Raw genomic sequence first — 12,122 nt, 5'->3', positions numbered from 1 at the left:
TAGCCCGCTCCCTGCTGGGGGAGAAGCTGAGAGACTCTGGTGCTGGGCATCCGTACACAGCCCTCCCAGCCACCGGAACTGCCAGGCTGGCTCAGAGCAGGGCTCCACCTGGCTGTCTCCTGCCGCCAATGATGGCCCACCCCAGCTGCTTCAGAAGATAGAGCCCCATAGATGGCAGTAATGGGGCAACTGTACGGGGCACTTCCTCCAATGCTCCGAGTTACGGTTGGCTCATGCCCTAAAGCAGGAGGGTTCTTCTCCCTTCCAAGCCACTCATTTGCTTTTCATATTTACTCATATCTCTGGATCTCGTTTTCCATGGAAACATCCGAGCCCCTTTTGGATCCTGCTGAATTCTTGGCCTCACTGCCATCATGTGGCAGAGAGTTCCCATGGCTAATCCTCCATTGAAAGAACAGACATGTCCTTTTACCGTCTGGGAACTCGCTGCTTCTCCATGCACTGACAGCCTGCCTGAGAGCAGCGGCCCTGCCCCTCATTGGGTATTTTATCACATCTCCTGGCCCAAGGATTCAGTTTCTCCACAGAAAGAACAGGAGGACTTGTGGCACCTTAGAGACTAACACATTTATTAGAGCATAAGCTTTCGTGGGCTACTGACCACTTCTTCGGATGCACATAGAGTGGAACATATATTGAGGAGAGGTGGGGTCCCCCTCCCCTGGCCAGTACTAAAGCCTGGCCTCCAGGGGGCGGCCCGGAGGCTGTTTTAACACAGGCCTTTGGGGTGTGACTTGTGCCCCTGAAGCTGCAGTGGGGCTGGGCCCCACCTCCTGACCACGCTGGTCAGCACAGCTCGGGCCCTGGCAGGGGGAAGCCTCCTGCCGAAGCAGCAGCACTTCCTGTAGCCCATCTCCCACCCACGTAGTGACCTGCATCCCAGCAGAGGCTGCTGAACGGGGGGGCTGGTGGAACTCCATGTCCCAGCCTGGCCGCCTGTACTCTGGGGCATGCTGGCTGAGAGGTGCGTGATCAGGCACCCTTGCCTGCAGCAGCCAGGGGGTCTGGCAGGAGCACATGGCCCAGCCCCTGATACCAGGCGAAGGAGCCTCCTGTCTGTGCCAGCCTGGCTGGGTCAGTGCCAGAGCCATCAATGGCGGCACTGGAAAGGCCGTCCGTACTGCCACGGCTGCCGAAGGGGGCGAGCCAGGTGGGGCCTGCTTGCTGGCTCCCGTGGCCAAGCGGGAAGCTGCGATGAGCCCGCCCCCGCTGCTTGGCCCTAGCGTGGGGCCCTCTCATCGAGCCACGGGACACAACGGGACCTCCAGAGGCCATTAGTCCAGTCCCCTGCCCTCAAGGCAGGGCGAAGTGTTTGCCTCTCTGCACTGGCCCATTCCCCCTACACGCCCCCAGCCCGCCGCCTCGGCATGCAGTCGCTGCGGGCAGAGGTCAGCATGGGACCGCTGGGTTTGACAGCAGCCAGGCTCTCAGAAGGGCTGGGGGCAGGGGAGCGTTTGGCACAATCTACCCCCCCCCAGCGCCACGAGGGGGCTGTGATGTCACGGCTGGAGCACCCTCAGGCTGCTGCTAATCAGAATCAGTGCCAAGGCCCTACTGCTAGCTCGGGGCCTGCCCCCTCCAGCCCCCCACTAATCACACAGCACACACACCCGCTCTGTGTCCAAATGGCATTTTATCTTTCAGCATGAAAGATTTTCACAGTATCAAAAGTAAATAATTAAAAAAACCAGAGAAGCCAATCTGGCCGTGGCTGGTTGCGCAGCACGATCCCTCCGCAGGCGGGGCGAGGCCAGCGGCACCTTTCCAGCCGCCTGCAGGCTGGCGGACCGGGGTAGCACCAGAAATCGTGGTCAAGAGATCGGCAGTTTGTTTCCGTTGTAGCTCACTAAGGGGGTAGGTTGGTGTGGGGAACGCAGGGCATGTGCGCGGGGCGGGGGACCCACTGCCTGTCTGTCCCTCTGCCCTTCAGCACACACATGCTAAGAACAGACTAGGGGGGCGCAGCTTAGTCAGCAAGAGCCCCCAGCCCACCCTGGCTCCCACTCCTGTCACATAGGAGTCAGGCTGGGATTATGGTACAAGCAGGGGCCCCGGTGGGCCAGGGATTCACCAGAACCCAGCGAGCTGCCGAGGGTGGAGCCCTGGTGTTATCTGCACAGGGCAGGAAGAGCCGTCATGGAGCGGGCAGCAGAGCTCAGGCTGCGTTGTAGGGGGTGTTCTACCCGCGCTGGGCTGCCTGGCACCCTCTTTTCCCCCAGCCCCAGTGCCGCTTGGCCCAAGCTGGGCGGGGAGGTGGAGTGCACATGCTGCTCCCTGGGGCAGAGAAAGCCCCCAGCCCCTGTCCTGGGCATCCCTTACCCCCAGCTCCATGAGCTGAGGTACCCAAGCCCTGCTTTAGAAGGGCTGGGCTGGGCAACATGCTGCCCATCAGGACCTCACCCTGTACTTGGGGGGGAGGGGGGTGGGAACAGGTATTGCCCCCTGAGCCGGCCCGGCAGCCTGACGTGCACAGGCCCGCTCGGCCATAGGGTTGACCAGAGGAAGAGCTAGGCACAGCCCAGCTGGTACCAACCATGTCCCTCCCCCCGCTCCCGGAAGTACTGTTGTGGGCGCACGCTGCCCCTGGCCAGGCATGCCCCTTTGGGAACCCGAGAGCAGTGAGCACATGGGCTGGTGCAAGGGGGGCAGCGCCCGGAGGCTGGGGGCCCCGGCCCGTCTGCAGGTGCTGCTGGGCTAACGGAACACTGCAATGTGCTTGTTATGGTGCAGCGTGCCCCTCCAGCCAGGGGAGGTGCTCAGGGCCTGCCGCTGCGTTGTGACTGGAGGTGGAGGGGCCAGGAGAGGAGTGAACTCAGCCCCTAGGCAGAGTGGAAGTTGCAGCTCCTGCCTGAGGCTCAACCCCTCAGCTGGGCTGAGACACAGGGGGTCAGCTGGACCCCCCAGGGAGCTGCAGGAAGGCGGGTATCTCCTGTGACAGGCTGGCAGGGCAACTGAGCTGGGTGGAGGGGAGGGCTTAGGGTGTCCCATGAAGCCAGGAACAAACAACAAAAAAAGTTGGGTTTTTTAAATAAAATAAAAAATTAAAAAGTTCTTTATTAGGTCCAGCATGGTCCTTTCCCCCGGCTGCGCGCCAGGCTGGCACGGGGGGCTGCCCACTGGCGGTGGCAGGCTCCCTGCACATCACCAACGGAGTGCTGGGAGAAGAGAAAATCCCCTAGAGGGACCAGGTGGGGGGGGAGGGGGCTGCCTAAGCCGGGGAGTCCCCTGCCCCCCCGCCCGAGAGCTGTGACTGGCTGGGGAGGTGCAGGTGTGACAGGCCCTTGGGGGAAGGGGTTCCACATTCACAGGAAGAGGAACCCACAGAGAAAACAAAAGGGGCCCCCCAGCAGGGGGAGGGGCACAGTGAGGCGAGTGTCTGTGGGTGCTGGGGGGCGGCACAGGGCCCCTCGCACGCACTGGGGCTCCCCCCACACCTCACTGAGCTGCACTCGAAGTGGTTTTCTTCAGGGTGAAGTTGGTCCAGTTCACGGCCACTTTCTGCCGAGTTTGCTTAGCAGAATCCAGACAGAACCTGGGGAGGGGGAAGAGAGAATCAGGGAAGGAGCAGAGACAGTGACCGCTCCCTGCCCCCCACACGGCCAGTGCCCAACGCATCCACACAACCCCCCCCCAAGCCAGGGCTTCTACCCTCCCCACCTTAGCCAGAGCAGGCAAGGCCCCATGGAAGAAAAGTCAAGGGATAAAGGAGCCCAGGAGAAGAGGCAGTTTCTCAAAGAGACAATATTAAAAGTACAACTGCCAACTGTCCCGAGCGAAGGAGAGTCAGGAAGAACGGTCAGAGGCCACAAGAAGCCCTTTAATGACCTGAAAATCAAAAAGGAAACGTACAAAAGAACAGCACGAGCACGCAGCGACAAAATCAGTTCCACCTGGCAAGGGACAGACAAGGCATAAGAGGCTCTATAAATACATTGTGGCAAGAGAAAGATGAAGGAAAGCGTAGATCCTCTCCTGCGGAAGGAGGGGGGATGAGCTCAGAACTGATGACTTCGAGGGGTGGAGGCATTTACTGCCTGCTTTGCTTCCGTCTTCATTAAAAAGGTTAATGATGACCAGACACTCGACACAATGAACACAGCAAGGGGGCAGAACACAAGCCCAGATAGGGAAAGAACAGGTTAGAGAATACTTAGACAAGCTGAACGTATTTGAGTCAGCAGGGCCTGGGGAAATTCACCCCAGGTTTCTCTAGGAACAAGTGTACGGATCAGGCCTTTTCTTGTAGCCGCATGGTCAGGCCTGAGGCCTTTGTCTGCAGCCAGATGAAGAGAGCAGCAGGCATGAGCTAAGAAGCAGGAAGTCACCTCCCCACATTGCGTTAAAACCAGGTCATATCCGGCTGTCCAGGAGGAGACCCTGTCTAATGGCCCCACCGTCCCCAGATAAACAACAGATCTTAAGACAGTTAAAGAAAACTTAGTTTGATCGCATCTGCCTGGCAAGAAACCACTTATTATAGAACCATAGAATATCAGGGTTGGAAGGGACCTCAGGAGGTCATCTAGTCCAACCCCCTGCTCAAAGCAGGACCAATCCCCAACTAAATCATCCCAGCCAGGGCTTTGTCAAGCCTGACCTTAAAAACCTCTCAGGAAGGAGATTCCACCATCTCTCTAGGTAACCCGTTCCAGTGCTTCACCACCCTCCTAGTGAAATAGTTTTTCCTAATATCCAACCTAAACCTCCCCAACTGCAACTTGAGACCATTACTCCTTGTTCTGTCATCTGCCACCACTGAGAACAGTCTAGATCCATCCTCTTTGGAACCCCCCCTCAGGTAGTTGAAAGCAGCTATCAAATCCCCCTTCATTCTTCTCTTCTGCAGACTAAACAGTCCCAATTCCCTCAGTCTCTCCTCATAAGTCATGTGCTCCAGCCCCCTAATCATTTTTGTTGCCCTCCGTTGGACTCTTTCCAATTTTTCCACATCCCTCTTGTAGTGTGGGGCCCAAAACTGGACACTACTCCAGATGAGGCCTCACCAATGTCGAATAGAGCGGAACGATCACATCCCTCGATCTGCTGGCAATGCCCCTACTTATACAGCCCAAAATGCCATTAGCCTTCTTGGCAACAAGGACACACTATTGACTCATATCCAGCTTCTAGTCCACTGTAACCCCTAGGTCCTTTTCTGCAGAACTGCTGCCTAGCCACTCGGTCCCTAGTCTGTAGCAGTGCATGGGATTCTTCTGTCCTAAGTGCAAGGCTCTGCACTTGCCCTTGTTGAACCTCATCAGATTTCTTTTGGCCCAATCCTCTAATTTGTCTAGGTCCCTCTGTATCCTATCTCTACCCTCCAACATATCTACCACTCCTCCCAGTTTAGTGTCATCTGCAAACTTGCTGAGAGTGCAGCCCACGCCATCCTCCAGATCATTAATGAAGATATTGAACAAAACTGGCCCCAGAACCGACCGTTGGGGCACTCCGCTTGATACCGGCTGCCAACTAGACATGGAGCCATTGATCACTACCCGTTGAGCCCGACGATCTAGCCAGCTTTCTATCCACCTTACAGTCCATTCATCCAGCCCATGCTTCTTTAACTTGCTGGCAAGAATACTGTGGGAGACGGTATCAAAAGCTTTGCTAAAGTCAAGGAATAACACATCCACTGCTTTCCCCTCATCCACAGAGCCAGTTATCTCCTCATAGAAGGCAATTAGGGTAGTCAGGCACGACTTCCCCTTGGTGAATCCATGCTGACTGTTCCTGATCACCTTCCTCTCCTCTAAGTGCTTCAGAATTGATTCCTTGAGGACCTGCTCCGTGATTTTTCCAGGGACTGAGGTGAGGCTGACTGGCCTGTAGTTCCCCGGATCCTCCTTATCAATAGTTGTGGTTGTGAAATCCTCATTTTTTTATGGTCCCCACTTCCCTATGGTTTGTCTGTATGATCTGTCTGGTTCTTTGATTGTTTCTGGCTGTTACGTAATTAATTTTGCTAGGTGTAAATTCATGAAGGGAGGATTGGTTAGAGAATTTTGTTACAATGTTAGGATTGGTTAGTAACATTTTAGTAAAATGATTGGTTAAGGTACAGCTAAGCAGGACTCAAGTTTCACTATGTAAACTGGGGTCCAAAAGGAAGTTTTTGGGAACCAACTCCAGGACCCAGCCCCACGATCGGAGCTGCCAGACCTCAACACTCTGCCAATGACACTGTGCAGAAACTGGAGTCCCCCAGATGGGCCTGATCCTGATCCTGACTGGCCAGCAGGGAAAAGTTCCTGTCTCTTATTGGGCGTGGTGAGCACTGTGTGTGCAGCGTGTGCCGTCTGCTTTGGTGATTGTTAATAAATAGAGGTTAAGTAGGATATTACTGTGTGAAGTTCCTTCACAGGTAAAAAGACCTTGTAAACCCGAAAAAGATTAAGCCCTGAGTCCGCAGGGAAAGGGTGTTTGCCCGGAGCCCACGGAGGAGTAAAGTTCAGTGCCTTGCGCCTGGAGCCCTAGGAACTGGGCAGAGGTGCGATGTCCTAGAGTGTTCAAATGACAGAGACTTTTGTGCGGGTAACACTAGCCTGAGCCATCTTGGAACCAAGCAATTACTGTATCTTCAGGAATACGTGGAGGCCAGGTGAGGGCCCAGAGAACTGGAGATGAGCAAACACAGCACCTCTCTTCCAAAAAGGGAACACAGAGGCCCTGGGAAAGTACAGACCAACTTCAATTCCTGGAAGGTATTAGAACAAATTACTAAACAATCCATTTGGGAGCACTTATAGGTTATAAGGAACAGCCAGTGTGGATTTGTCGAGAACAAATCATGTCAATCCAACCTCATCTTCTTCTTTGACAGGGTCACTAGCCTAGCGGATGGGGGGGAGCCGTAGACGTGATACCTTGATTTTAGCAAGGCTTGTGACACAGTCCCACATGACATTCTCATGAGCAAACTAGGGCAATGCGGGCTAGAAGGTGGGTGCACAACTGGCTGAAAGACTGGACTCAAAGAGGAGTTATCAACGATTTGCTGTGAAACTGGGAAGGAGTCTCTAGTGGGGTCCCGTGTGGGTCAGCCCTGGGTCTGGCACTGTTCATTATTTTCATTCATGACTTGGATAACAGAGTGGAGAGTACGCACATAAAATGTGTGGTTGACACCAAGCTGGGAGGGATTGCAAGCACTTTGGAGGACAGGATTAGAATTCTCAACGCCCTTACAAATTAGGAATTGGTCTGAAATCACAAGGTGAAATTCACTAAAGACAAGTGCAAAGTACTTCACTTAGGAAGGAAAAACCAAACGCCCAGCTACAAAACGGGGAATAACTGGCTACAGACGAGTGCTGCTGACAAGGATCTGCAGGCTATAGTGGCTGCAGCTACGAAAAAGGCGAATATCACTCTGGGGTGTACGAACAGGAGTGTCGTAGGTAAGCCAAGGGAGGTAACTGTCCCGCTCTACTGAGCACTGGGGAGGCCCCAGCTGGAGTGCGGTGTCCAGTTCTGGGTGCCGCACATTCGGGAAGATGTGGATCAATAGGAGGGAGTCCAGCTGAGAGCAACAAAAATGATCAAAGGTTTAGAACCCTGCCCTGTGAGGAACGGTTACAACACTGGAGAAGAGACGACACCAAGAGGGGCTATTACAAGCGGATGGGGCTCAGTCGGTCTCCATGTCCACTGGCGGGAGGAAGGGAGACTGGGGTTAGCTCTTGGGAGACTCCTGAGTACGCCGACACTGGGAGAAAAGGCCTGCAGCACGGCACAGCTGACTCAGTCTCCCAGGCTAGTGTAGGCGGCCGGGCTTGGGCTGGAGCCTGGCCTCTGGGACCCTCCTCCCACATGGAGTCCCAGGGGGCAGGAATGCCCCTCCCCCAAGGGGGTGACACTCCCAGCCCCACTCTCCCAGAGAGCTGCAGGCTGGTCTCACCTCTTGAAGTACTCTACTTCTCGGTCCGTCTCGTCCATCTCGACCCCGTCCACATCTTTGGGCAGGAACACGTCATCTAGCAAAGCAGTGGCACATGGTCAGCAAAGGCTCCAGGCGCCAAGGACGCCCCCCTCAGCACCAGGGGCCCGCGCTGCCGCCTGGCACAGCCTACTTGGAGCAAAGAGCAATGGACAGACACCATGGGGGGCAGGGCAGGGAGCGAGGGGGGGCAGAATCAGGGTACATCACCACTGACCCGTCTCCACTACAGCCCTATGGCGACCCAGCTCCATGGCTCGGGGGGTGTGGCGCAGCCACACCGACCTGACACCCCACCCCCCCCGTGTGCTGAGTCAACAAGAGAGCTTCGCCCTCACCACGGCGCTCAGCAGCGCAGCGACGCGGGACGACAGGCCAGAGCTGGGACGAGGTCACTGCTGAGCAGAGGGGCCGCGCAGGGGACTCACCGATGGACGTGTTGGATTTCTCCATCCTGCTCCTGCTCTTCCTGCTCTTGCCCTTGGGCTGGGGGGAGCTGCCCAGGGTGGCGGGGTGGGGGGGCTGCCGGTCCCCAGCAGCAGGGGGAGGTGACTGCATCAGCTCCGGGTGCTCTGCTTTGCCCTCGCCCCTCCGGCCTTTCCACTCGCTGCTCCTCTCCTTCTCGGGCCTGGAACTGCTGCAGCCCCAGCCCTGCCCCTTGGCGCTCTCCGCTGGCTCCGCACAGCCACTCCCCCTCCGCAGCGTGGGCACTCCTCCAGGCTTCGAAGGGTGCTTGGCTCCCAGCACCAGCCCCGTCGAGCTGGGACTCTCCAGCCCGGCCTGGGCGCTGGGCACCGCGGGGCATTCCCCCTTCTTCGCCTGGCAGCTCTGTCGCTTGTTCTTCCTCGGCCTGCCCCCCACTGGGGCCTGCTCCTGCTGCTCTGGGCCCTTGGCCGGTGCCACCTCCTTGCACTCCAAGCCGGGCCCGCCGCTCTCCTGGGCACAGTCTGTCGGCTGGGGGGACTGGACCCAGATCATCCGGGAGAGGTTGGGAACCGCGCTCAGGCGCTTCACCACCCCGTTCTCGGCCTGCGGCGGCCCCTCCCCGGGGCCCTCTCCCCAGCGGGGGCCCAGCTCACTCCGCAGAAGCATGTGGTTCTTGGGGGAGCCCAGGCTCAGAGGGGAGAGATCCAGGTCGATCTCCTGCAGGCCCGAGGAGCCGTTGAGGTGGGACAGCAGAGTCTTCTGCTCCAGCACGGCTGCCTTCTTGGGGAAGTCGGCGACGTCCAGGTTGAGGTCATAGACGCTGAAGCTGGCACGGATGGAGTCCTTAATGGTGTTCTTGATCTCCTGCAGCCGGCTGCTGAGGAAGCTGTTCACCCGCTCCAGCTCCAGCTGGGGCCACTCCAGGAGCTTCTCCTCCGCCAGCTCCCTGTCCTGGCCAGCCAGGGGGCCGCGCGCCACCCGCTTCTGGGCCTCCGCCTCCAGCTGGGCTTTCTCCTTCTCCTGGAACAGGCAAGGTGGTGGGCCCAGGTCAGATGTTCTCAGGGGGCGGGAGAGATGCCCAGCGGGCTGGCATGCCACGGGCCTGGGGCGGCCAACCCAAACACTGCTGTGCAGCCCAGCTCAGCCTGTAGCAAGCACAGCCAGGGCCCCGTATGCCCTGCTCCGGCACGGCCGCCCACCAGCTCAGGCCTGGGGGAGACTGTTACCGGCTGGCACAGGCTGCACCACGTCTGCACCGCAGCACCCAGCCACAGGCCAGTGGCTGATTCCCAGCTCCCAGAACAAGGGGGGCCCTGGCCCGCAGTGGGACCCGGCACATGCTGGGGAGACCCCATGTGGGAGAGGTGCCCAGGGCCCTACGAAGAGCCAGAGCAGTTCCCGACAGGCCCCCGGGGAGGGCGCTGAGCACAGGGAAAGCTTCTGAGGGGGGGAGGGCAGAGCCCCATGTGGGTGCTACCCAGTTCCGGCCTCCCAGTTAGGGTGGGTGGGGCTGGGCCTCAAGGCCTTTCCCAGCTCTGGCGTCTGTCGAACCCTCTGGTGCTATTCCAGGGGCTTGGGGCCAGGCCCTTACCAAGGGAAGACGGGACCCGAGGTGGCTCTGACCCCCGCTGGGCCAAGTCTGGAACAGCACATTCCCCTCCCCACATCCTCACCTTCTTCTTCTGCTTGTGCCGGGCCCGCTTGGCGGCCTTGGCGCTGTTCAGGGGCTTGGGCTCCGAGCTGTTGATGTAGTCCAGGAGCTCGTCCACGTCCCGGTGATCCACGGCCGGCTCCCCCGAGCTGCTGCTGTGGCCCACCTTCTGTGGCAGCTCCTCCTTCCTCTTGGTGAGACGGGAGCGCAGCTTCTCCCGGATCTCGGCATAGTTCCGGCTCGTGGGGGCCGCAGGGGGCTGCAGAGAGAGCCTGGGCTGCTACTGTCCTGCCCGGCACAGATGGACGCTGTTCCCCAGCCCCTTCCCACCCTCTGCTTATGGGGCTGCCCCACCCACAGCTCATTGCTGAAGGCAGCACGGTTCCTAGTCTGCCAAGGAGGGCTGCCAGGCTGAGACAGAGGGGCCCTGGGGGCTGGGACTGAGACGCGCTGGCCGAGCTGCAGGGGCAGGGACAGTGTCAGATGGAGATGAAATGGCTGCTGCCGGGTGGCTCTCCAGGGTTGGACTAGCAGAGGGCGTCTGTCAGGCCTGTGGGGGACACGTGCCCACAGCCCAGCCGCCGGGTGCCTGTGCTCTCGGCACAGCAGTCTCCCGAGCACCCGTCTCAGTGGGAGCTCGGCCCATGGCCAGCAAGCCCAGCGCAATGGCTCACTTACCGCGTTGTGGCCGAAGAACTCACAGTAGCAGCAGTCACAGAATTTCCCGTCTTTCTGGTTGGTGGAGGAGGAGGTGCAGGAGCTGCGCTCGGAGCTGCTGTCCTCATCCTCCCCGAGCCCCTCGTCTGCCTCGCACGACTGTGGCGGGTGGCAGCTGGTACCATTGGGGAACTTGTGTCCTTTGCACACGGGGTCCCTGGGGGAAGGGAGGAAGGAAGGTAGCGGGAAGGCAGACCCAGGGCAGTGAGGCACTGGGGGCTGCAGCCGAGCCAGGCTCACACAGTGCTGTCAAAAGGCGCAGGCCCCTCCCACGTCCCAGAACAGCATGGGGGCGCCTTGCAGGGGAGGGAAGGCCCCAGGGCAGGCGGCCCGCACCCCCCAGGCGTGCTACGGACACTGACTGGCTCGTTTAATCAGCTGGGAAGAGACCCCTGCACTGCTCCCTGGGACCCCAAGCCCTTTGGCAGGCAAAGGCTCACCGAGCATGCCAGGAAACCAGACCCGGAGTCGGGGGGGTGCAACTAGAGCCCAGCTCTCTGCACTACACGCCCCACCCACCATGGGCCCCACTCCCACGCTCTCTGCTGCCCCTCCCCAGGTGGGCTGGGGCTCCCTGCCGACAGCCATCCCCAGGGAAGAACCCAACGCTCCAGCCCACGGCAAGGGGCCAGGGCAGGCGGCTGCGAACAGCTAGACCTTGGGCTCCTGGCCCTGCCCGTGACAGGCCCAGGTCCCTGAGCCGAGGGGGGTGAGTTCCCGAACTGCAGGAGAAATGGGCAGCGAAGGCTGCGTCTGCCTCGCAGACAGAACTGTCAGGGCCGGAGAGACCCTGGAGCCTCAGGGCTGTGCGGTGCTGGAGTCAGACCATCTCTGTGAGGAGCCCTTCTGCCCCCCCCGAGGGCTGGTCCCTTGGGATGGGGACGTGGCAACTGGAGCCTGGCAGGGCCCCTGGCTCCTGCTAGCGCCCCCAGAACACCAGGGGCATTGCACCAGCCACAGGCAGGCAGAGACCCTCTCACCTGTTAGTGCTGGGCATCTGGTGCGGGGCAGCTGGTGGCACCAGGGAGCCGCTGCAGTGCCCATTGCAGGGGTGGGCACAGCCTGAAAGCGGAGGTGGCATCTTCAGAAGCGGCACGTTGGCGGGGGGCAGGTGAGGGCTCTTGCAGGAGGCCTGGCCGTGCGAGAGGGTGCCAGCAGGAGGGGACTCGGCAGCGGCTGTGTGGGGGCTGGGTGCAGGGACCGGCGCTGCCTGCGGTGAGGTGTTCGGGTGGGCGGGTGACTGCTTGGTAGAGATCAGCGCCGGTGGCTGGGAGGGGAGCCCTGTGGGGCTGTTGGGAGGAGCGGCGAGGTCCGGGTGCCGGTGATGGTCCAAGGAGTGGAAGGCCTCACCTGCAGACAGGCAGG

General features: G+C 59.5%; 1 protein-coding gene across 3 annotated transcripts in view; it reads right to left on the bottom strand.

Annotated features, from left to right (window-relative positions):
• Positions 1-3,041: 3,041 nt before the first annotated feature.
• FAM193B (family with sequence similarity 193 member B) overlaps positions 3,042-12,122 on the bottom strand; it is a 33,936-nt gene continuing 24,855 nt past the window's right edge. For all 3 annotated transcript variants that reach the window (XM_065555230.1, XM_065555231.1, XM_065555229.1), the window contains 6 exons: positions 11,738-12,107; positions 10,719-10,914; positions 10,063-10,299; positions 8,392-9,409; positions 7,925-8,000; positions 3,042-3,553 (listed from right to left, as the gene is read on the bottom strand). In XM_065555230.1, the coding sequence (XP_065411302.1) occupies positions 3,457-3,553; positions 7,925-8,000; positions 8,392-9,409; positions 10,063-10,299; positions 10,719-10,914; positions 11,738-12,107 (1,994 nt within the window). In that variant the 3' untranslated portion in view covers positions 3,042-3,456. The remainder of the gene's footprint in view (positions 3,554-7,924; positions 8,001-8,391; positions 9,410-10,062; positions 10,300-10,718; positions 10,915-11,737; positions 12,108-12,122) is intronic.

The sequence above is a fragment of the Chrysemys picta genome, chromosome 8 (assembly GCF_011386835.1).
Source record: "Chrysemys picta bellii isolate R12L10 chromosome 8, ASM1138683v2, whole genome shotgun sequence".
NCBI classification, from domain to species: domain Eukaryota; kingdom Metazoa; phylum Chordata; order Testudines; family Emydidae; genus Chrysemys; species Chrysemys picta.
Note: the sequence above shows the minus strand (reverse complement) of the source record. Positions and strands in the feature narration are given on the sequence as shown.